Here is a 26,385-nt window from a genome sequence, read left to right as displayed (position 1 = left end):
TATCTTTGGAAAAGTTTAAAAATGTGTGTGTGTGGGGGGGGAGCAGGAACATAAACCCCGCACAAACACCCTCATAACTACCCGGCTTCGCCTCGCAGTRGTTGCAGCGGGACCGGTTCTTAGTGGGACGTCTGCTGCAACCCACCAGCATGGCGAGGGGAGCGAACCCAAGCCCCCGGGACACGGCCGTCCCGCTGAACCGGCACCGTCGCTTACGACAGCAGAGCCCCCTCGCTAGCAGGTAAAATTAAGAAAAGGGTTTCTCAGGTTAAGGACGTGACACTAGGTATCTACGGTCATGGGCCGGCAGAAGGACGGGACACAGCGCCTGGCGTCGAGGAGCTGAGCAGTGAATCCAGAAGAAACCTTCCGATCTTGCAGGTCAGAACGTTGTTTTGCAAGGGCACGGAGCAGTCCCTCGTTTGGTAAATCTAACGTATTTTTCTCCCAAGGAAACCCAATGAAAATACACTGTGGCGGGGTGTGAGCAAGAGAGACGGACAGAGGGAGAGACTCTGCTGCAGACCGCTGCCCAGCATGCTGAGCTCTTCCTGCCGGGCGAAGTTAGACCCTGAGACCGCTGAYAAGGCCTCCCTCGCCAGCCAGCGGCTCCTGCTAAGGTATTTCTTTTTCTGTGGACTCTTACTCCAGAATAGAATGTCACACTCTGAATTAATTCAATCCACTTTCAAAGTGGATTAAGATAATTTGAGTAAGGCACTGGTATTCCAGAATAAATCACYCACACTGTCTGCTTAAAAACAAAACAAAACCTCCAATCCCCCTTTTTAAATTCACATCCAACTTCAGCCAAAGCAATTCCCGGTGTGGAAAAGTCTCACCCTCAGCTCTCCCCCGCAGCTGAATCTCTCGCTGCAGTCAACAGGGACAGCGAGATGGTTCAGTACTGCTGCCACTTGGGCTGCTGTAGGGCACGTTCACAAAGTCCTCTCCAGCAGTGTTAAGATGAGCGAAAAAGCAGGAAGGTTTCTTTTTTCTTTTTAAACYGCTATTGAGAACAYGAAGGTCGTKTAGCACCAACCAGCAATCAGGGGCCAGCAGCTCTACGTTTTGGGCTACAATTCCTTTAGCCCTTCAGACACATGCCTAATCGAAAACGAACTTAGTGTCTTCACGATTTGTCAAAGAAACATTGTAAAAAGCTGGATCCAAAATAAAGGATTCAAAAACTTAGGTTCCAAATTGCTATTCTTTGAAACAACGTGCAAATGGCACAAGACTGCCTGAAGTAGTGCTGAAGCAAAAATAAAAAAGCAAACAAATTTTAAGTTGACATACTGTATTGTGAATTACTTTCTCAGCTTTTCTACATCTAAGATAGCGTGAAATGATCTGCGATACAGTAAAACAGTTTAATATACAATTGATTACAGATCCGTAGTAACGAGTCAAAGATAATATGCATTTTATCTATATACATATATAGCTTAATATTTCACAGATACAACTTTCTTCCATTTCTGTTTTGTCAACAAAGCATATGCAGAATATTTACAGTTAAGTTGCTGAAAGGAAGCCCCGTCCCCCCTAGCAAAAGTAACCTGGCAGAAGTTCCAAACTTCCCCGTGTAAGTGTTTGTAAACAGGCCATTTCTGTCGTTTTGCAAAAAAGGGAAGGGAGAACGTAGTRCGACCATGGGGTTTGCTGGGGCCGGAAAGGAAAAGGAAACCAAAGACATCGTGAAGAAACAATTTCCAGCTAACCTGGATACTTTTAAATGTGTTCATTCTCCTTTTTTTTTTCTTTTTTTTTTTTCTGTTCTCAATTAATGTTTAACACTTTCTGTACAATTTCTATGTATGCTTATGCACGGACAGGCGGTGCTAGAGACTTGGGTAATACTGGAGAGGCAGCTTGTAAGGAAAGCAGGTAACGGCCTGATGTCTCTATCAACTTCCAGGTCTGCAACACTGCCAGGTAGAGCACAAGTCACATCTTTGTCAAACTTGCAACTATTTATTAAACAAAAGCAAACTCTGATTTGAGATTCTCACTTCCAAAAAGAATCGCTCGCAGGCTGCTTGYAATCAGGTAACACTCCAGCCAGGCACCACAGCTCTTTGCACACAGCAATTGCTTATATAGTGTCCTATATGTGTGTAATACTGTATAAACTAACGTATGAAAAACTCAAAACTAAACCCAACCCCGCCACACGGCTTCGACAGCAGTGTCTGAATTTCTAGTGCACGTTTTTAATATCCAGCTGCAATTTCCTCATAGGAAAACATGAAACAAAACCAATAGGCCAAGAGGGAAGACGTACTTACGAAGTCGGGGAACGGAAGTCGCGATTAATTAGCAATCCAGGAACGGGAATCGTCTCAAGCCATTGGGACAGAGGGACGCTGCCCGGCGCGTGAACCACGGCCAGTCATTCTCTCCGTAAGTATCCACAATCTCGTGGCCGAGAGGGGAATCCGATTTGCAATGCGATGGGGAGCGAAGCCTGCTTCTGCCCGGGCGCCGCGAGACCTCCCCGCGCGCAGCCCCGCCGCCGCGGCCGAGTGGCTCCTCGCCCGGCCGCAAGCCGCCCTCCCGCGCCCGGAGGGGAGCTCAACGCCTTCCCGCTTCGCTGGCCTTTCCGCACAGCGATACATTTACATCATCGCCTTCTCCTCCTCTTAATGCAGCAGTCCTGAACAGAGACGGGGTGCAGAAGGAAGCAGCCAGCCCTCAGCCACCATACATACAACTCTTTACGCTAACTTAACCATACTGGTTCAAGGGAAGAAAGAGCTTTTAAGGTAAATCCAATGAAAAAGAAAATCATACCAACCCTGTAGGAGTTGGATGACTTTCCGGAGAGCACRAGTGTGGGGGCACATTTCTGCACTTGTTAACTCAGTGAGCGTGGCCAAGGTCTGTGCCGCGTGTGGATACTGTTACAACCTCCTCGGAAAAGGGAGGCAGCCACGAGGGAGCATATAAATTCTCAGACATTCAGCACAAACTTGCAACTGCGCTTTGCCTCTGAACAGATGTCAGCACTATTTAAGGCTCTCGGTTTTGAAGAGTTCATTACTCTGGAAGTTTAAAGCTGTACTTGCAACAGGGCGCAAGTCCCCGTCTCAGCACAGGTGCATCGACACGGCCTCAGAAAGCCAGAAGCAAYGATTTAGGAGGTTAAATCACGCAGAAGGTTACTCTAGCGGCTGGGCACACAAAACATACAAAAGAAGCACGGCGACGGTGGTCTGAGTGTCCCAGCASCTGTGTGGTGGCTGAACCCTGTTTCGGACAATGGTACAGATCACTGCAATCTTGCAAAAACTCCTCCTTTGGACAAACCGCTAGCAGGCAACAGCGAGATGGAACGATATAGCTAACGTTATAAACAAATTACAAGCGAAATCAAGGCAAGGATGATCAAAAGATTCAAAGGGGCAACCACCTTCCGCACGCGCACACCCAGGAACAGGCACGTGTGCACAAACACACACGTGCTTGCTCTTACTGTACCACACACAGACATTTCTTTTCCTCTCCATAGCTTATCTCRTTCTCAAAGAACTGATGAAAACTCTCTGAATTGCAAACTGATATTTAGCCAAAATATTAACTTAGAAAAAAGTGAACATATTAACACCTAAGGAAAAAACAGAAGTACTTTAGAGTTTGCTTTGGCATCTTCTGAATAATGATTCTCAAAATGCTCAAACGATGGACACCCCAGCTCTGACCACGATCACCTGCTGGATGCTCAGCRTTGACTTTCACTGCATGTAATTGCTAATGTGAGCTATAAATGACAAAGCAATTAGAGCAGCACTGATTAAGAGCTGAAAATCATAATTTTAGTAACTGTTCSCATGCTATGACTCTCTTTGCAGTTCTCAAGATTCACCGAACATTGCAACTTCTGGAGATTAAAATACATGTTGCTATAGCGAGTCAAAAAAACAACGGAAGAACAGAATAAAACACARAGAAGACGACTGAAGGCTGAAATGCAAAAACCCAGCCCCGCCTGTGCCGAAACACGCGGCGCCGGCCGGCCGCTCCKCGGTGAGGCAAACACATGGTTGGCAGCTACAGTAAGGAACTAGGCAAAAAGCTTTAAATCTCTTCTGAAAATTGATTTCTTCCAGAAGAATCCCCTTCCTCAAAGCCTACTGTTGGCTCTCCAGTTGAAGCAGCAACTGTCCATATCCACGTCCTGCAGCCAGTTAACTCCGCCAAAGACAAAATTTAAGTCCTCTTGTAAAGACTTAAAAAAGGCTTTATACGGAAAATTTCCATCATTTTTTCTGCCAGTTTTATACTTGCTTCTCTCCGTGTATATAACGCACCTCCAAACTCCTTCCCCCAGCCCCAGCGGCTGCTAAAACAAGACGTATTTCACACCTATTTCAGTTTCTGCCTGAGCCTCCCCAGAGCCTGACATTTGATTTTAAACCAACTCGAAGAAGACAAAGCTGATAAGCTCCTGGTGTCTGACTCTCACAGACAATATACCTCCTCCTTACCACCCGGAGCACAGAGCTTGGACAGTGGGGTTAAAGTAGACTTAAAAAGTCCATTTTAAGGCTCCCTCATACTACCACTGAAAATAGGGAATTCTTAAGCCTACAGGGAAATAGAGGCTCTGTTTCACACCTGATAAACTTCCCGGGTCTTCAGCCAAGCAAAGACACCAAACCTGGGAATTAAAGACCAACCTTCAAACCAACCTGGCATCTCCTTTCATAGTTGCCTTCTCCTTCACTCAGTGATTTCACAGAATTCAGCGTCTTGCAGCGTATACGCTTATCCCATGTTTTGCCACCAGCTCAGCAGGCCTCATACTACTTTCAAGAAGGATATTAAGTTTTGGGGGATAACACAGCAGTAGCTTTGGACATGGAGATGTCTAAATTTTTAGATTGATAGTTAAAAAGYGACTGGATTGATTTTTAACTATATCAACGTATTAGTGCAGTACAATTTCTTTATGCCCGATCTGACCTGGAAGCATGTATGTTACTGAAGAGCGTATTTCTTGGGTTGGGTAGGAGAAAAAATACATGTATATCATTACACTATATCACATGCTGGTCACCCCTTATTTTTACAAGCAGGCCTTGGTGTTCTGCCTCTCAAGTTTCCGTTACTGTACATTTTAGCAGAAAACGATCCATGATTTCACAGCTTGACACAAAATCTTCAGACCGTTGGACCACTCAAACCAAACACCTAGAGGACTACAGTTTGTCTGCAGGAATTAGTGATCAATTGGTCTAGTTTCCAACTTATTTTTTATAGGACTTTGCAAAATTCTATAGCCACTGGCTGTTGAGAATATCCTTAGTAACAACAAACCATAATTCAGTTTTTTTCCCTTAAACGTTGTCCCCCTGGAACGCCAAAAAACGACTGCTACAGCCTACATAGAGATCTTAAAGAAGAAAAAACTTTTTTTTTTTTTTTTTTTTTTTTTTTTTTTTTTTTTTTTTTGGGGGGGGGGCGGGCGGGGGGGGGATAAATGACTTTCCTGCACAAAGTCTGAACAATTTGGAAGTTCAACATATAATTAGCTAAGTCACAGAATTACTGGGTCTCCCCGTCTGCTGGGGCATCAAGGCCCCAGCAGTACCAGCGAGTACCACAGCTCGCTGCTATTTAGTACCATGGGATCCTTGCACCTTTAGCATCAACTGTTTTTCTTGGTGCTTGAAAATAATAGTCTTTTCACAGTCATACCACCTGTGTGACATCTTCAGCCACTGAGAAAGTTGTATCAATTAATAGTAGATGTTTGGGTTTTTTTATTTTTTTTACACTTTCACAAAAGGAAACATCTACGTATTACCAGTGAGGTCTCTACCACTAGGAATCCTGCTTGTTAAAGAATCGCTGGCGTGGACAGCGGACCTGGATTTCTGAAGTTTTCTACTGTGGAAAGTAGAATCACTATTCTAGTAATCTCTAATCACTCGGGATAATAGATATATATTTTTGCGGTGAGATGGAAATGTTATTTTTCACAGAATTCTTCAGTTTGGCTATTTGGATGTGCCTGCTACTCTCCTCTATCTTCTGTTAAGCAGCGTAGCAATAGCGCAAGGAGAGAGCTGCAGCTGCGACTGGGCAAACGTACCAGAACCGAGACAGCAGAACAAATATACTATTCCTCTTTATATTAGGAAACACGGGCAGAGGCAAGCGGCAGTCAGAGCAGCTGAAACGGCAAAGAAAACATATGAAACCACAACCTGGCAATAACAGAATTCAAATGCTGCTGTGAAGAGCGGGAGCTCTAGTCTAGTACAGGCGAGAACCTCTCCCCACATCCCGTCCACTCAGAAAACACGAGACTGCAGCACAAGAGAAGTGAGAAAACAGATACAATCTTTAGACTTGGCAAAAATCCCCAAGCCACACAGGAAGCTGATCAGATTATAGCCAGCTTCAGGCATTCGTAGGCTCTCAGTGCTCTGCGACACTGGGAAACAAAGATCAGAAGTCAGTAACTGCTCACCTTCGATGTTATTTTTTTAATGCAGGAGGTGGATGTGGCACTCACTAGAAACCCTAAATTTTAAAACTTCTAAAATTCAGAATCAAAGTTTTAGAAAGAAGCTAGAGTTTGGCAACTTCAACGTGCTAGACACCCTAAAAGCTTGTTCTTTTAAAATCAAGAATCAGCTCTTCTTTACCTTAAAGCTCGGATGCATTCAATTTTTTGTTAACAATGCCCTTCACTTTTCTCCTGAAAACCCCATTTTCTATGTTTTTGGATCTAAAATAAGAGYCTCAAACTATTTTATTTATTTATTTTTTCCTRTAAAGCCCTTCCCTGTTGCCAACCAGTGCTAAACTACCTCTGGGCGAAGTTTTACTGGAGAGCTTTGCTGGAGAGTCCATCCTCTCCACCCCCATGTGGCCACCTCCAAACCCCGGTCCACTTCGCATTAGAGGAGAGCAGTGAGAAAGCGGATAGGCAGCACGTGCCTTTACTGGTCTCTGCTCTGCTCAAAGCACTTAGGATGTTGTGGCTCTTAGGTTAAGCAAAAAGGGAATAATGCTAAATTCTGGGCAGCAAAAAGCAAGCCTGCGCTTACTTCAAAATCAGAAACACCCAAAATAAGTAAACGGAAATGCCATTTACTTTGCTTTAAATGAAAAATCAACTCATTTTCACTGAAGTAGCTGTAAGAAAAAAAATATTTCCATGTGCTAGCAGCAGGTTAAGACAACACTGCAGAAAATATTCAGCGTATTCCTCATTAATCCAAGCTCCAGAACAACTTCTGCAAGCAAATTGTGCCGACAGRCAGTAACCGGGCTAGCAAACATTCAGCAGTCTTCCCCCTGCCCGGATGACYGTGAAATGATCGCTGTTAACCCATCCTGAAAACACAAGTGCAACGCGACAGCGCACTGACTGCTCTCGCAGGACGCCCTGCCAGTCATCTGCCCGACTCTTCAACCTCTACACCGTGCTTCAACAGTTGGGCTGGCACTAACACAACCACCTAAAAAGGTATTTTAATTCAATTAACTTTGATCAYGGCCTCCTGCAAGTGAACGTGTAACACGGCTGCCTGTGGCTCTGAGGCACACAGAGACGCCATTAAAAACGCCTACAGAGTAATTTTTGCAGGTATTGGGACAGCTTTCGAAARGTGTAAAAGGCAGATGTGAGGGTTCAGCTCCCCCTGTTTTTCACCAGAAAACAGGTATCTACTTGCTCCTTGTGCCTTTGAAAAATCTCACTATTTAACCTCACCATGGAGAGCTCAGCTTCTTGATTTCGTATCTACGCTGCATTAAAAAAGCATTCAAAACTTCTGAAAGAAGAATGGCAATCTCTACAGCTGAAGTTGTTCAATGTTAGCTGCTATTTTCCGGTAGCAATAAGCAAACAGAGGTTCAACCTGTTACTCAGCTTTTCATAACTGTTTTCCAGTTCTCAGGCAGCGTGACGCTGCCTGCAGTCAGCTCTCTGCGTATAACAAATCCGTTCCAAGAGCAGACAACAGCCCTTGATTCCAGCATCCAGTAATATTTCCATCCTTGGTCATTTTATTTGCTTAGTGCCAACAGGAAAGAGGCCCTGGGACTTTTTGGTATTCTGGCGTTACCAGAAAACTATCAAGACTCCCCCAGTACCATACCACGATCAGCATGGGAGATTTGTTCGTTGTGTAGGCGTAAGGAGGCGGCCTGGGTGTTACGCAGTGCGTTAATTCAACATCTCGAGCAAGGCGCTCTCAGCCCCAGGCCCTCCTCCCGCACCTGGACTCCGCTGTTCCTCCTAGGTCTAGTTGCAACGTGCCAACCTCTCACCAGACGCAGCGCTGCTGCCTGGAGGTCTCACTACTGTGCGGTATTTAACACGGGAGAGAAGCGGGCACGTCTTGATAGGCCTTTGCCAGGATACGCAGCTGATCAACGAGCGAGAAATGCTATTTTACCACCGGATATAGTTGTCTCTATAAAAATCAGGAAAAATAAGTGAAAGGCAAAAAGGGTCTAACAGCTCCGAGACACCCAATATAACACTAGCAGGCATGTAAACAATTCTAGATGACGTTAACTCCTCTACTGCAAGAAAAGAAATACTGACACACACTGACATAACCAAAASTAGAATCCTAGAAAGGGTTTCAAGAATACATTCTTTGGATGCAAGAGGTATTTGCAGAGTTTTACTACCTGAAAGTTGGAAGTGCAACCCAATAAGAAGGTGGGGGGGGAGAGGAAGGAATATTTTAAATCTACTGACAAGGAAGGCTGTCGTAGAACTGTGCAGTAAGAGAAACATYATATTGTTGCTTGTCAGGAGCAGCCCCAAAACAGGCTTACAGCATCTGGGACAAAACGGTACRAGGTTGAGTACCCAGTATTTTTTGGGTGCTGGGAGACTGAACAAGTAAGGTTCACTTTAAATAGCTTTCATGTCAAACCTAATTAAAAGGTGCATAAACAGCAGCTTTTCTGAGAACAGTGTACAGAACCTTGTTTAATGTAACTGAGATCCAAACATCTCATGGACTGACATTTGACAAAGGCTTCAATAGCTCTGTGCTCACCGTGGAGTGTAGATGGATCTCACATAGCTGAATAGGAACGTCRCAACGTATATATTTATTATTACTCRAACTCCACAAAATCACACTGGGAAGAAAAAGTAGTATCAATATATTCTGCTTTCAGTTCAGAAGGAAAGAAATAATTAGRAAAACATATCAATACGCAGACAATACAGCATTGCATTTCACCAGCTTTTCCCTGGCTAATGAACTTATTTTGGGCACAAAAATTCTTTCTTTTCATTTGGTGTCACAAGGAGTTGGCTAAACTGGAGTAACTGAATAATCAGCCTTATCCAAAGCGGGCCATCAAACGTAAGTGAAAGAGGAGACGGAAGCATGCGAAGGGAGGACTGGTACAGTCTAAGGCTCCAGTCCTGCAGCTGCCTCTGTGCAAACGGATTCCCGTGCTCAGGCAGATCCTCGGTCACAGGGATCTGCACAAAGTCGTCTGCAGGGCTGGGCAGTTATTGTGCTTCTCAGCTCACACTAAAGGACTCTCTGCCTGTCCCTGCTTTCAGCGGCACACGGGGAACACGCTGTTCTATTCCCTGCTGCAAAAGCACAGTGTAGGGGGCAGATCCTGAAAAATATTGTGCAGCACCATTAATTCAGTACAGAGGGAAGCTGGGATCCTCAATTGCGTTTGGTGGCTTCAGAAGTTTCTCCAGCTTGGAAACAAATATTGCCTAGGTAACATCCTCACAGTGGTTGGTAGTTCAAAGAGGCTGAAACACTACTGGACGACTTATTACTCTTATTAAACCAATTAACAGCTGCTCACCTCTCCTAATCCCTTCCACAAAACCYGAATAAAAATAGACATAAAATAAATAAATAAATAAAGGCATCCCCAAAACATGTATTTAGCTTTTCTCGCTCTCAAATCAGACCAGCTTTCAAGACACCAACTTYACCTACCTTTGCAAATTCAGCTAGGTGGCGGAGCAAAATGAAACTGTTTTAGATGCTTAAGACCTGAATTGTAACACTCGTACGGTCACTTGTCTGCTTCTGGAACCATGTCCTGAGAGTTGGTGAGGTCTGAACCCCGATTCCATTCCCACGTGTCAGTAACTCATTGGCTATACGGAAAACAAGTGTATCCAAAGCACACCATGGCACATTAAGTTTGAGGAAAGCATCAATACAGGAGAATAAAACTACAGCAGTTGTTCAGCCAACTCTAACTAAACGTTAAGCCACTGCAGAACTCCTCCTCCAGCCTAACACAAAGGAAAATTGTGTCACCCCCTTGCCAAGACATTCTTTTGTGGTACATTACTGGCACTTTATGTCAGATCTGTATGGTAGATACATGCACATTTGTCTGTGTGTTTACATTACATACAAAAGGTCTGATAACAGTAAAATATTGTTCAGATAGATATAAAAAACCCAAGGAGTTGCATTAGCCAAAAAAAGTGTTTTGTGAGAAACAACAATAAAAATGATATAACCACAGCTTTTCTTTTCTTTAAAATTAGATAAATACYCAAAGCTATGATTTCACTTGGGGCCTCTGTACCTGGACAGGGAGTCCAATGGAGTATATCTGAAGGCACTTAATATCCTCTACTCAGCTGAAAGATGGTTGCACAGGGAGCTGGGGAGCTTGGGATGGGATTTGGGGCATGGAGGAAAGAGATGGATGAAAACAAGCCCTGAAGAACTGTGATCCACACAGCATCAGGCACTGAAATGAAAACAAACGTACAACCCAGGTGTTGAGAAGGTCTCTCTTCAAAAAGAAAACCGCCGATTGCAAACGTCTTTGTGTTTCTATTGACAGAGCACTTCATGCAACTCTGACAGTGCATCATACACTCTTAGAGATATTTAGCTTTGTCAGTTCATTGACCTCCTCAGTTCCTGCTTCCTCACAGTCAGTCTTCCCTACAGCTTTGCCAAACCTGCACCTCTCTTCTGCTTTCAGCGAATCTTTCTGGAGTTTCTTGGAGGAAGGAAGCATGTCCTTGGTTTCTGAGTTATCTGTGCCATGGGCTATCTTATCAGAATTCTGTACAGAAGGCACCAGGTTGGCAATCTCATCAGTCGGAGATCGCCCAATGCTGCCATCCACTTGAACCCGAATGTCTGGAGATATAGACAACTGGTGATGTGGCACAATCCCGTTGTCCATGCATTTTGGGTAAAGGTAGGTCTTCATCTGACCTTTCCCCTTCACATTGACTGTCCCCCTGTAATCAAAGTCATACCCCATCTTGTTTAGGATGCGGTAGCTTTCCTCACTCACCTGTATACGGCACTCTACGCCAGTGGTGTCCATTCTGCTAGCAATGTTCACAGTGTCACCCCAGATGTCATATAACAACTTGGTGGTGCCGATGACCCCAGCAGTGAGGGGACCATGGTTAAAGCCAATCCTAAGTTTAAAATTAAACCACAGCATGTTGTTGTTGAAGTCATCTACCACTTGCATCATTTCTTTGGCAAATTCAAAAAGGGTCTGCAAATGTCCATGTGGATGGTTGTTGTCTTGACACTGTGAGGTGTTTAGTCCTGAAGCAGCCATGTAGGTAGCCCCAATTGTTTTGATTTTCTCAATGCTGCTGTAATGAGGTTTGCTTAGCAGCTCATCGAAATCCCCAATCAGTTCGTTCAGGACTCTGTAGCATTCTTTGCCTCCTTCATAGTTTTCTTCATAGAACTCACTGAAGTTCACAATGCTAGCAAAGATCACCCCGCCACTGTCATGGTTTTTGGAATAGCTCTGGGAAACCTTCAACTGTTCAGCCACGTGATAGGGAATAATATTCCTCAGCAACCAGTCAGCTTGATCCCTCATGCTCTGTATTTTGGTGCGATGAAGGTCGGCCTCCACATCTCCATGGTAGTGGAGGCGATAACTGACTTCAAACTCTCGATTCAGAAACCAAACGAGGAGGAGCAGAAGGAAGACAACCAATAGCACTTCCTGACCAATGAGGTCTGCTGGCCTCCTGGTGTCACTTGGCCCCGAGCTGTTGCACGGATTCTTTCTGGAGCTGGAAGCAGAAGAAAGCAAAAGAACAAGAAAGAATAAAATACAGCGTTAGGGCACTGTAATTTCTACTCTGTAGTTGGAAGTCCTTTGCTAAAAGCAAGTGTAAGAAGTGTAATGTTCTGTACCAAATTATGAAATGTGCTCTGATAATTTTCTGTGCTGTTAAACATGCTGTAGAATTAATTTTCATCTTAAACTTACTGAGTACTTCCTAAAAGCATATTGTGGGTGTGGTGACACAGGAATTTCCGAGCCTTTACATTAGTCCTATTTTAAGGACTTCAACAATGAAAGAATTATTGTTATTTATAAATAAATGAAAAAAAAATTATATTCTATATTTTTATATATGTAATATATTTATATACACATAACTAAAATACACTACATATGTGTATATATACAACTTTTATATGTATATATATTTATAATGTGTGTGTGTGTGTGTGTGTGTGTGTAACTAAATTATGTGGAATTTATTATTTCTTTGTATTACCTCCCGTATTCAAAACTCCTACTTCATACTCTCAAAATTTTCCCCTTGTCTCTTTATCAAAGGCCAACAGCCTTTACTATGTGCCTTTCACATTAACATATCTAGGCTCTGGAAGAAGAACTTGTGTCACAAGATGCTTCATGGACACTGTCACCTGTGTGAAAGCCGAAAATACGGAGCTCTGGTTTAAATGTCTTCTGTACATTATAACCATTAAACCTTTTTAAGGGGGAGATAAAGTTTCTCAGAGTGCCAAGGCAAAAAACATTCAGCGCTCATACAGGTTGAGAACCATATTTTGAATCCTTTTGACAGTGTGTTGACTGCCCGTGCAGATTAAGCAGCACGGATGGAGGATGCTTSCAGTGCCAAACCGCCCCTAAGAGGCACATATCTGCAGCCTGTACAACCTTAACTTTCTGGAGAGCTGCGAAGATACAAATTCAGTCTGAGAACTGACACCACCTCTGCAGCCCAAGAAACCAAATCCAAACCCAGACAGTCTGATAGGTAGGAAATCTAAGGATTTCCAGAGTCACTTAGCTGCAATTGTTTTTCAAAAAAAAAAAAAAACAAAAACAAAAACAAAAACAAAAAAACCAAAAAAACCCCCACCAAACTTATACCAAAGCTTAAGAGCTGATATGGGCAGACACATGCTGAGATCATTGCAGTGAAGAGGTGACTCGTGCGTCAAGCAAAAGCTTTCTGCTCAGAATACATCCACCTTTAACTACACTCTTGAAAAGTAGAAAACCTATCTGTATCTCAGTGTTTCTCTGTATTTCTCTTACGAGAGTATGTTAGCAAAAGAGATTAAAACTCAAAGCACAACAGCAGCTACAGCTCAAGAAGAGGAGACTTTCAATTTGCTGCTGTAACAGGTGAAAACATTTCCAGGTTCAATTTCTTTCTTTATACCCATGAGGGACATGCTTCCATTTCTGAAGTCAAAGCAGACATTTTGGCAACTGAGACACACTGCAGATATGATTTCTTTTTCTGCATATTCATTCTCAAATATCTGATTGAGAGCATAGCCAGAAAGGTATGCTGCAGCAAACACAAGGCACAGTTGTGATCACAACTGAATGCATGCAATCCCCTAAAAACATCTGTATGCATTACGGACTTTTCTTTGCACTTGTACCTATTGGTTTTTATCAAACCTATCAGAGAAAAAGTTTCCTGCAAGTTAAATATTTACAGTAGAGAATTTGCAGGTTGAACTTCAGATTCAAGATAAGACAGCATGTGGTTATTAACATTTCTGACATTATCTTGAAACTTACTTCTTTTGTTATCAACCAAAAATATCCTTCTCCCAAGTGAGGTGAAGCCTAAACAATCCATTTTATTGGTTTGATATTAAAAAGACAAGAAAGGAGAATGAATGGAAGATACTATTTCTTAGCCACCAAAGAGGTCTCTACAGTCCAGCATTTATTAATATGTTGTTGTTATGAAGACTTCTTCCTCTCTCCCTTAGGACTACTTTTCTTAATGGAACCTCTGTTATGAACTTACTCATTTTCTTCCTAGACATACAATGAATCTCAGAATAAAAGAAAGGCTAAGTTATTCGCGACTAGAATGGTAACAATTCCTGAAATTCAATACTTGCAACTGATCTTGAAGACGTCAAAAATTGCCCCAATTTGATGCTCTTAGAAACAAAATAAAACAAGAGGAAGATAAATAAATATTGAAAAGTAGTACCATAAGATGTTCTTATTTTGTTCTTTTTTAAAGGAATTGAATGGCAGCAACATGTACACTTAGGCTGAAGGGAGCAGGTCTTGATGCCTTGGCAATGCATAACATCATTTTGGAAATAGATGGCTACAGATTTACAAAACAGATAAATGTTTTCACCAAATCATCAAAATTAAAGTCCTTTGTTAGATGCTCTCAAACAAAACTGAGATGACAGAGGATCTAAAAAGTGTGACAGCTGAAGGTATTTAACTTTCTCCAAGGAGTCAAGGAAAGATACCCCACAGCAAAAAAGGTAGGSAAGGATATGGCTTAGATGAAAATAAGGGGCTTAGTGGTACACAGGCAATGGCTGCAAACAAAGCATTCTCTTGCTGAAATTCAGTAAATCAAAATCTGCATGAGAATCTCCTGTGCCACTTCATCCCAGCTGCCAGATTTTTTTTTAAGTGATAATGATGGTTTTAGAAGGAATAGAAGCAAAATGTTCTGATGAAATGCAACACAAAAGTGTAGCAAGTGATTGTAACCATCACGCTGGGATTAATTTTGATTTTTTTAAATTTAGGATTGTAGTCTATGGCCAAAAATTTGATTCAGAATTGAGGCCGCACGGTATCAAATTCTGCTTTTCCTCTAAATATTAGTTAGGGCTGATGTGTTTGCTCCAAGAGAGATTTTTATACATTTTTATATTTTTTTAGCTTCACACAGACCTGCATCCACTCTTGCAGAGTTGTATTAGCCAGACGAGCTCATTGCACATTGCAGTTGTGTTTGAACTGGACACACTTTCACAGTCAGGACACACAACTCCGGTTTCAAAACAATTGATTATTTTCAGTATCTATTGGGAAGAGATCTGCTAGGAGCCCTGAGCAACCGCATGTTACTCGTTTCAGAGTACACGAGTTCGATTCAGATAATCTGATGCAACATCAAACATCCCTGCCACAGAGATTCATTTAAGTCACAAAAGACTTTTTTACTATACATTGTACAAAACATTCCTCAACAAATCAGGTCAAAACCACAGCATCTTAAGGTATAAGACGTGGCCTGTGCTGAACCCAAGATCCGTCTTTTGAGGGAAAGCTCCTGCCTCCCATTCTCAGCTTCCTAAAGTACYGGCATCCGCGAGCTCTCACTCATTTCCTCAAGCACTGGGCTGACCTTGTTTCCCACGCGGCTGTGCAGCCAGAGATCTGCATTTCAAAATGACAGCGACACACTCGCAAGCTCACCTGAATTCATTAATAAGGTAACAGGTTAGTAGCTCAAAAGAGAAGGTGCTATATCTTTTCCAGATTAAGCATTTTTGATTGCTGACTGCTGCAAGTATTAGTACAAAAAGTCAYGTTACTAACCCTGATGGAGGAAACAATTGCACGTGACTCATCCGAAAATCAATTTTCTTCCTGAACATTACAGATACTAGGTTTCAGGACCTACAGTCACTATAACTCACTTTGTGCATAGTCATGCTAGAAGAGGAAACCCTGTATCTGAAGCTACCTTTTAGAACACAACACGAAAAAAACCAACAACTTTATTAAAAACAAATCTCACAAATCAAATCTTTTAAAGTTCGACTTTTTATGAAGTGTTGCAGTAAAAAGTTAATTTTAAAAATCATTCAAATTGAGACTCATAAGCTGACAATGTTCCTTTAACTCAAACAGTTGAGGTACTTCCTGGCACAGATGCCTAACTATTAACTTGGCATCTTCATCCAGTCTGAGTGTTGAATGCGGAACAAGGGAGAGCTCTGGAGATAGAATCTCCTTTGGCTTGATCACTAACCGTAAAGATAATGACTTTTCTACTTATAAAGATTTTTGGAGAGCTATTTTGCTTCTAAGCCAGTAACCTATGTTTGGATTTGGATGGCTTGCTATATACATATTTAAAGTGGATGCATGCCTACTAAATCTTTAAAAAGAATGCAATGGCAAAACAGTGAGGAAAAGAAGGGAAATCAAACAGTTGCTTTTGATGAAGAACATATAGGGGAGGCATTTAAAGAAAACTATTATCAAGCAGTTTTAGTCTTCTGTCTCAAGTGGCCTATCAGTATTCCTCTTGGAACCACGAAAAACAGGAAAGAGATATACTCTACCTGCTCTGAGATAAGAAATGAATGAAAGCAAGATGTAATTCTAACTTAGAAGACACAGTATCCATATAGTATCTTTTTTGGGTTGAAAAAATGGTCTGTCTGGAAAGGGAGCCAAATTCCTTATTTTGATTTATCCAGCTTGATGTAGACAGTCCAGAGGCAAACTCTGTGCTAAGACTTTACTATTAGTATCTTTCTTCCCATGTAATTTTAATAACTATCTCAATTCTTGATCAAGAAAAGCAAAGGGAATGGCCTCATTCAAGGAATGCAAGTTAAAAAGTTTGTTTGGCCCTCAAACTATTTCTGCAATAAGAAATTTTCCCCAGAGCAAAGGAAAAGCTTACRTGAGTGAGCATGGAACCTACTTTTTGTGAGAAATGAACATCAAAAAAAGTTTACTAGGATAAGGGAGTTTCAGCACGTTCTTGGTCCATCACCTCGGTAAAGGGGAAATTCTGCTCATACAGAAATTTAGACCTGTAACATACATATATTAAAAAAAAAAAAAAAACTAAAAAGAGAAGTTGAATTTTGTTGCAAATTAGTGGTAGAAATAAAACAGGATTAACTCCTAATTCTCTCTCTTAACCTCCGACATATAGAAGAACCATATCAATTTGTAAGTTGTTGCTGCTCGGTAACAGTGGAATCTGGACTGTTAGAAAGCGTCACGTTGCACTGATACTGTTCTCACATTAAAATGAAAACAACCAACTAACCAACGCCTGACAAAACTGCTACTGGCATGCAGAAGAGTAGCATAAAAACACATACATGGTACACATGCATTTTTTTTCCCCCAGCTGAAGGAATGACAGGCAAAATACAAATATAGAACATCTCTCAATAAAAAGTTTAAAATGAAGTTTAAAAATGTTTAACAAGCCAGATAGTTTCATAAACTGCCTTATTTGGTATTTAAATCACAAGCTAGGATTTGCAAAGCAGGCAGAGAGTGCTCCACGACCGCTTGCAATAAGAACCTCTGAATGGTTTGGTTTCTTACCCACTTTTATCTTTATTTGTCATGAGTTAAAAGTTACTTGATACATTTTTGGAAGAAAAATATTCGCACATAAACAAAGCTCGATAGCTATTTYTTTTGACAGATTCCTAATACACGATTATCCAGAAACAGTCACTGAACTGAACACTGCTGTCAATTATTGAAGGSAAAATGACTTATTTATTAGGGATTAGCAGCTGTCAGGAGCCTGCTAAGCTGTTGTCAACAGAGGGTGAAACTTATAATTCTGAGCAATACAGCTTAGGTGATTTCACAAAATAAACCACTGAAGATCCAAATTCAGGTCAGTACTGAGACCTTACTTGCAGGGACTACTATGCTTTAATAGTTCATATACTGCTTTTTTAGCAAATCCACTGTTTAGKCTTATAAAAATCAAGTCACCTCTTTTCTTTTGGCTTTAACTTTCCAGGTCTCCTGACTGCAGTGAACTGGAATTTCATTACAAAAAATGAAGRTTTCTTTCATGAACCAAAGCTATACAAGAAGGAAAATCCTTTTAAAAAATCACCACCGTAAATGATAACTTCCTGGTAAGTAAATGTCCAAAAAAGCACAGTCACCATCTCTTGGTACTTAGGAAATGCTCATTTCTTCTAAACTGTCATTGCATTTGTGTAGTTCCTAATTTTCTAAAAAGTAAAAAGTAATTTTGTTGTGACCCATGCTCCCAGGAAAAGCAACATCCTCCTGAATATGTATTTGTTTAGATGAATTACTTAGTCATATATTCACAGGGTCATTAATTCACAGGGTCATCAATCAAAGACAACATCATCCTAAAATCATCCCTAAATTTGCARTTAGGGGACATAATTGTCTAAACCTGAAGACCAGTAAAAACACTTTACAAATGGCAAAAGTGAAACTTTCAATAAAACTATGATAATAGCCCATAATGTGGGGATAATACTTATAAATATCTACTACTACAAAACCAAGTGCCATTTTACATAGTCTCTCCATTGCTCTCTCCTTCCCAGAAATCTAATTGGAAAAGAAAACAGCATTACCCAATTCAATGAGCGCAACATAAGTCTCTGATGATTTTCAGTCATGCCCAAGACCTCTGGAAAGGAAGTTACGTACACAAACAGCTTAAACACAATTTGCTGAACCAATCTGTTGAATTCAGAAGTGTGATGCTGTGTATACAAAATTTTGCTGATTATAATTGATTGAAAACATATCTCTAGATAAATGACTTTCCAACTTTGTTAGATCTAGTTTATCCACTTAGATAAAACATAATGCAGAAAAAGAAAATAAGAATTTTCCCTAAATATAAAGAYGGCCATTTTACATAAAGCTTACCTGAAGTTCTGTGCCAAATCTAGATGAGAAGTTTCCACAGAGCTGAAATAAAAATGCATTGATGTCAGAGGGAAAGTTAAAGCAAYGAACAAAACATTCTGCTGGAATTTCAGTCAGCATTTTAAACTTCTCTGTTATGTAGACTGCAGAACCAATAACTGCAATTCACTTTTGATCAGCTTCAGCTRAACGTTGTTTCAACATGATTTATCTGCATTTTTTTTTGCCTTGGAAGACACTGTCAGACACAGAGATGCAAACACCTCTGAAGAGTAACTGATGATAATGCAGTCAAGATAATGTCTGGAACAAATAATTTTTAAATAATTCAATCTTCCCTTGGATACATGCGAAAACAATGCAAGAACTCTAAAAAGCAGTTATGTCTCCAACCTGTCTGACCAAYGCAATACAAAGATGATAGAAGAGGACAAATACAGAGCCTCTTTCTAAAAGTGTCATGACGAAAATAAATAGTTGAGAAAAGTTTTGCGTTTATTTGCATTACAATTTCTCTACAGCAATTAAGTATTAAATCTCTTAGGATCAGTTACTTCTGGAAAAAGAAAGTGAAGAAATGTGCAGAATACACTTGCCTGTGAYGCACAGAAAATTGCAATTACTATAGTGACAAAAAACATTATCCACACTACTGATAAGACAGGAAGAAAAAAAAATTACTATTAAGCTAGTCAAATAAAAGTTTCAGGACATGCTATTCAATGTGTATTATTTTTGTCCGTGATCACTGTTCTACAAATCAGTTTGCCAAGACACTTTCTTAAATGTTCACACTGCTCCTTTAGGAGTCAGTAAAAGTTGATGCCATGAATTGATACAYAGGCAAGGTCGTTACCTCTTTGCTTGGGAACAGCCTTTCTCAGTTCCTTAATAAAGATGATACGAAGGAAAAAGCATAGCTTATCTGAAGTTTTGTGTCCTTCCTTATTCACAAAGTTAGGATGCAGAGCTTATGCACAAGATGATATGATAATTACACTTGTAATTTCTTCTAAAATTTTGACTTCGAATAAGTAATTAGACAAAGTTACGACACTTAAAATCTTCCRATTTTCTTTTGCAACAAAATGCCTTTGATATGGATGCACAGAAGTCTGTTCAAGCGATCACCGAAGAGAATGTCAGCCACAATGATACATTTTTCATGCATTAGCTTGACAAATGCCTTTGCGTAGGCTTCCGGTAATATAATTACATTGGATTAGTCTATTTTAAAAGGTTTGCAGTGAACCAGCATCTACTTATGCCACAGTAACTCTACTGCCGAAATGGTGSTTTGCACATAGCTTAAGCAGCAGTAAGAATGTCTGCTTGGGGGAATTACAGAAGAGTAGATAGTGAATCATGAAAGACCACCAAGAGTTTACTGTTCACTAACTTCCCTGAAAAGACAAACCTGCAGCCGACTCCTCAGTGAAGCYGATGGTTGGACAGAGTTAAAGACAGTGAAACTATGACAGTGTTGCAAAGAAAAAGTCAACAGGTATAAAGTAATCCCCAGCTGTGAGAGTGTCACTGAGAGAGCCAGAGATGTCCGAGTAGCAACAAATTTAGCATATTGGAGGAGACACAATGTTAGTTAAGCTGAACAACTAGAACCAAACAGACAAATCAAAGATGAGCTAAGAGAGACATCCAGAAATGAGAACACTACTTCCCCCCAACTGAAGCTACAACGGGCTGTCCTGTACTCACTGCCTGAGTGCTCTGCTAATAAAGACATTTTTTTTTAGTCTAATGTGATCTACAAACCTTATTCTGACTAACTCTACTTCCAAGCTAGATTTTTTCAAGGAGGGGAAGACTTGCTCCTACAATCCTTGGGGGCATGTTTAGCTCAGTTGGTTAGAGTGTGGTGCTGCTAATGCCAAGGTCGTGGGTTCAATCCCCGTACGGGGCTATGCCGAGGATTGGACTAGATGACCTCCCGAGGTCCCTTCCAACCTTACCATTCTATGGATCTTGACAAAAAATTTGCAGATCCTTAGAGCACTTCTGACTTACTTACGGATTGAACAGATGTTAGGGAGCATCTTTTATTCTCTTTCTCTCTTTTCTTTAAAAATAGATCAAGATTAAAAGAGACCACTGCATATATTTGAAGAGGAGTTTAAAAGTTAAATACTTGCACAAACCATGTATCTACAAACACTTTGCTTCTTTCATGCTTTTCACCATATGGCTCAGCAGGACTCTGAAGACAGGTAAAAAGAATGGCTTTTGATAGGAACTACAATAATCTAGCATACAAAGTCCTTGCAAAGTCTATACTGTGGTAAGAGTGCCAAAGTTTATGCATCTTAAGCCCCTGAGAAGAGTAACTCGATTATAAAATTTTAACAATAAGACTGGACAGATGGAAGGAGTCCCTCGACTGTCTTGGCAAGAAAATAGCAGAAGGATACTGCAAACAAGTTCTCCTATGGGGAAAACTGCTTATCAGAGAAAAAACTGAAAAACCTTAAGGTTATTACACAGCAATTGCATTAACTTGATTCCTCTGGTTACTGTCTTCCAGAATCCTCTGAAGAGGCAGAAAAGAGGGAGAGGAAACGGRCTATTAGACCCCTACTGGATCTGAGTGTCTGCTTTCTATAGTGAAAAATTCCTTGAGGAGCAAGCTGGAAGAAAGATAGATGGATCCTAGGGCGAAAATTAAATCTGGAGGAGCATGGGGGAACAACTGAAGAAGGGCTGGTGCCAAAAGAGCATTACCAAGTATCTCAGAAATTTCTTAAGATAAGAAAACAGAGGTTTCAAAACAGAAGATGAAAAGGAAATTCTGAGGGTTTGACTGGTATGTGTAAGCATGCCCTAGACACACACTGCTTGAAGACAGAGCATCATTTCAGAACAGATTACAGGAAAGGCCCCTCAGATATCACCTGAACATCCTTGAAATAAAGCAGATCTCTTCCAAAATCAAATTTTGACATTTGAGGTAGTGGAGAAATTCATGGTAGACACAAAAATCACATGTGTTGGACTCYCACTTGGCAGGTGCAGAAAACAAATAAAATTGAAACACGGTCTATGAGCACTAAGGTATGATGCTCACCTGTCTGGACACAAGGAGACGTAGAGCAGAATGAGAAGCACTGCTCCTACTACAGTTGCCAACAGAGATCTCATCCAGGAGCTAAGCTGGCAGAAGTTACAGTACTGGACAATGGTGATCAGAATCGCACAACACATAAACATGGTATACTGCAACAAAGAGAGAGAGTGCAAGTTAGCGTCTTCTCGGTGACTGGAGTCCTTCTGTACATAAATGCCACCTTAAATAAAGGAACACGTCACATGAAAGAGAAGGATCTAATTTCCTCTGTATAAAATGCACAATAAATAACCTCATATACTCTCTGCGAGTTTCAGTAGACACCACTTCAAGCTGAAGGTCTTCCTTTCAAAAAACAAGAAAACTTACAGCGTAGATAGTCTGTCACACTTTTCATTAGCTGCAGTTTTCTGTTACTGCATTGTGCAACCATTGTACTTTCAATACTTACATCTTACCTTTCCAAAAAGCTCAGTAGCTCTTCCTTTTAAAAAAAAGAGGGTAAACATTCACTCTAACCTYCTTTCCAGCTACTGGCATTGGACCCAGCTCTTTTAAATTGGACATCCAAACTCCATGTGATTGAAAATATGGARCACATTCACCCTCAGAAACTTTGTGAAACCGCCTAACCTAAAAACCTCCTCTTAGAGGAAGTTAACACATTACCAGCAACGGATGATCTCAAAATGAGAAAAAGCTGTTTTGATAACAAAAGCAGGTATCTGTCATTGTGAACTGATGCTCTGCAGTATCATCATCTGTGTCAATTTGAAAGGACAATTTTAGATTTTTTTGTCCCAAACTTCCTATCTCAGARAACCTTCCCTTTCCAAATCTTTACTGGATAAATAAAAGGAAGTGCAGAAYAGATATATATTCTCCAGAATGTCTTAATCCCCCCTTAGATACAATGGTGCAGTAGACAAATGATGTGCAAATTCTGATTTTATCAAGAATGTCAATGACAAGCCAAGCTAAAACAGAGACTCCACAACTGCGTTAGAGAGTTCTGTTCTGTTTTAGCTAGATACTGGATTTTAYAGTATCAAAATGATCATTCTGCCTCTCTTCCATTCTGTATTTCTTTTACAGCTGGAGTACAGAAACTGAAAATTAGAAATCCTCTAGCACAATAAATAAGCATGTGATTCAGAGGTAGAAACAGTTTATCTATGGGAAAAAAAAAACCCTCTTACAACATTTTCCATTTTAAACCACAAGTAGTTTTAATTTAATGATTCGAAAATGGATAACATGAATTTCAGAAGTGTCCATAAAAAACCATAATTTAAACTTACTTTTTTCCCCCATTTCAGGTCTCCTAAAGTGGCAGAGCACTGGTTCTCACTCCAAGTGATGCCCCAGCATGAAGCCAGCCTATAGAGGGTCAGTAAGTGCTGTGTTTTACTATGTATGCATGGCTTTGGAAAGTTTTTTTTCATTGCTGTTGTTGTTATTTTTATTTTTAATTATTTATATCCAGGGAGGTATAAAATGCCATGAATTAAAAAAAAACTTTGCAAAACCATGTCATAGTAAAATATGACACTTACCTGACCCTCTATAGACTGGTTCCATTTCCTAGAGCTCCATGATTGYTGAAGCATCACTGAGCACAAGACGTGTTGGGACATCTCTTGGAGAGTGAGCCAACAACCCCACGACTCTGGAGGACCTGCAAGAGGAAAGAAAGCAAAGTTCATTCTAAGTTTTGTGGTGAATACCACTATCTTACTGAAGCACCTGGACTAATAACCTAATCTGAAGAGATACTGAGAATACACTTATATAGTGGTGCTTCCTATTTTATTTTTAAATGCTTGGAGACATAATCCATGATGGTGGTGAATAGAATTCTATAAAATGGACAAAGAAATTGTGAGATCTGAAGGTTTTCAGCTCCCTGCAGTGTGAGGAAAACACTCCTACAATTAGTTAACTGGTGGTCATGAGGGAGAAAAGACATTATTAATTCAAAGAAATTTATATAGCTTTAAAATATTTAACTTCACTTAAGYTCACAAAGGGTAAAAGCTGTAGAATGATCTTAACAGGGCATGCCAGACAACCTCAAATCCAGTCCTGTGTGAATGTGAAAATCGTGGAATATATGTTTAAATCAGGAAGGATCACAAAACATGTGGTCTGCACATTCCCACAGACTGAACACTTCCCTACACCCGAAAAATAAACTGTGCACCTATAATGTGTGATAGAAAGAATGAAGAAGATCTGGTCATTATCTATAAGCAGGACCCTGAAATAGCAAGAGATTTGTGAAACAGCATTCCCAGAAGATCCTGGAAAGGAATGGTCATACACCGTGCTATGTTAGAGAGAAGAGAAAACAAAAGATAGCAGCTCACCTTCCCCAAAACACCCATTTCTGTCAGTCTAGTCTTGCTGGAAAATGCCATCTGACTCCAAATATGACAAAGACATGAACAGGACACCGTTCTGAGAACGCAGTGTCTCTAGGAGCAATAGTACATCTCTAGCTGAGAACACGAGGAACTTAAAGGAAGAAGGCAGGCCAGCAACAATCTTGGTTAGATCCAAAAATGTTAAATTATGAAACAGAGTTCTACAACTTACATGTATATTTGTTTCAAAATCAGAGGTGAAGTGCGAAAAAACTGCAAGAGCTGGGAGAGAAACTAGGATTGCACCGAAAAAATGTCGAGGCAGCCAGCCAGATATCACCTCCAGGAGACGCTTTGTGCAAGCCATCACCTCCTCCAGAAAGAATGCCATCCTGCAACAAATCACAGGACAGACCTGTGCATTAATTTTAGCGCATCACTTCATACGTCTACATTTACCTGTAATAATGGAACTTTGAACCCTTCATTCAGGTTGTATGAACAACCACAGCGTACTGTACAACGCACGACCTGTTGACGATTTGGGGGAACAATCCACACCTGCTGAAGGAGGACCATTTGCTTGCTACAGCAAGGGGGTGTGACAAAAGGTGCAACACAGTGCGGTGGGCTTTGAGGGAATGAACTGAAAAACCAATTTTAATCACTTGGAAGGCAAGTGTGTGAAAGACATCTCCCCATTCGTAAATATTTAGCCTTAAAAGGGGTGAGAGTTAAAGGGTTAGTTAAAGTAACGTCACAAATGTTTGAAAAGAAGGGCTGTACATCCTACTAACAGATCATCCATCCAGAGGCAAGCCAAGCGCACGCGTTCTTAACATTATAATCAAAACCAGTTCTCCTAGTCACAACCAACTTGACAGAAGTTTCCGGCTGAAATCAGACTCCGTTCCCTCTCATCAGGGCACTGGAAGAGAGCGTGGGTCGCGAGCTGGCACCGTCCGCAGCCGTCGGCGCATAAGATGCAGTTGTGAGGAGCGCTCGGGGAGGCCAGCTGGCAACTCACACGCTCCTCCACTCGCCTGGAGGTATCTAGCACAGCATCCCAGTTGGCTCGGCACGAGACAGCCGGGAAGAAATGATTCCTGCCTCAAGCTGCTGGTAAGACCGAGGCCCAAATCTGCAAAGTGCTGAAGGAGCCAGACAGAGAAACAAGAAGAGTTCTCGAGAGCAGTTTAACTGACATATTTCTTAAATGAGAGCATTTCTGACCGTTAAAATGAATAAGCAAAGGCAAAAACATGCCTAATGCTTGAGGATGCCGCATATAAATTGTTATTTATGTACGGAAACTAATCCTCAGGAAACTTGCTTCCTAAACCTCTGAAACATTACTCACACTAGAAATATTGCAGATGCTGTTCAACTTTCTTATTATTTTTATTAAGACATAATAAGGCAATGTAGTGCAGCRAACCTTCTACAAAGCCACTTCATCGTGGGTGAATGTAATTACCAGAATGTGCCCAGGCTTTTCACTGCTTTATCAAGAGATTCCTGTCTTTCTACGGCTTCCCTAACTTACTCGGAAAAGAGAGCGCGACTGCAACACTTCCAGGGCAGGAGTGATCGGTGAAGTTCACGCGCACCGTTTCAAAGCCCAGGCACTGCAGCAGTGAGCTACAACAGAGCTCAAACGGTAAAGAGTCGCTGCTTTGGGGACAGAGATGCTCTCAAACGTCGAGAATGTAGTTTCGGTGTGGAACACACGCAGGCTAGGAAACTCCCGTACTCCAGAGCTGCACAACTCATTCCCTATTACCCCAAATCTACCACTCATTTTAAAGATTTTCTTTAATTCCTTTGTCTAAAATACAAGGTATAAYGCCAGATAAAAGCGTTACATAAAACAGGGCAAATTTAAAGTTGTTTAAGTGAAACTGAGTCTGTTTCCACCCCTTCCAAAAATGCACGGTTTGTGAATGTTATTTTAATTCTTAGCTCTAGACTTCTGCGAATATTGTGACCTCCAGCTTTCTTTGGAGGAATCAAGAACTCTTCCTGTTTTTCAACTCTAATTTAATAATACTTATCTCCTTTCCCCCTCTTTTTCAAATCTGGGAATTACATTTAAAGACATAGGAAAAGAAATTTGGGTAACAGCTTGGAAGACACTGTAATACAACAGTCCCCCACAAGAGGGAACTAACAGATTTCTTTGCTCCTAGCTTAATGGGTTTGCATTTAAGTCAAAAAAAA

At 41.0% G+C, this 26,385-nt stretch overlaps 1 protein-coding gene across 1 annotated transcript in view; it reads right to left on the bottom strand.

The window, feature by feature from the left end:
• Positions 1-1,283: 1,283 nt before the first annotated feature.
• The window catches only part of ADCY9 (adenylate cyclase 9), a 96,700-nt gene continuing 71,598 nt past the window's right edge, over positions 1,284-26,385 (bottom strand). Inside the window, exons 7-10 of the mRNA XM_085307184.1 lie at positions 24,398-24,557; positions 21,800-21,948; positions 18,721-18,762; positions 1,284-12,046 (exon numbers count right to left, since the gene is read on the bottom strand). Coding sequence (XP_085163310.1) covers positions 10,858-12,046; positions 18,721-18,762; positions 21,800-21,948; positions 24,398-24,557 — 1,540 coding nt within the window. The 3' untranslated portion in view covers positions 1,284-10,857. The remainder of the gene's footprint in view (positions 12,047-18,720; positions 18,763-21,799; positions 21,949-24,397; positions 24,558-26,385) is intronic.

Source organism: Rhea americana, unplaced genomic scaffold, assembly GCF_003343005.1.
Source record: "Rhea americana isolate MKP2758 unplaced genomic scaffold, rheAme1 scaffold_255, whole genome shotgun sequence".
Taxonomy (NCBI): Eukaryota; Metazoa; Chordata; class Aves; order Rheiformes; family Rheidae; genus Rhea; species Rhea americana.
This window is presented reverse-complemented; position numbering and strand designations above follow the sequence as displayed.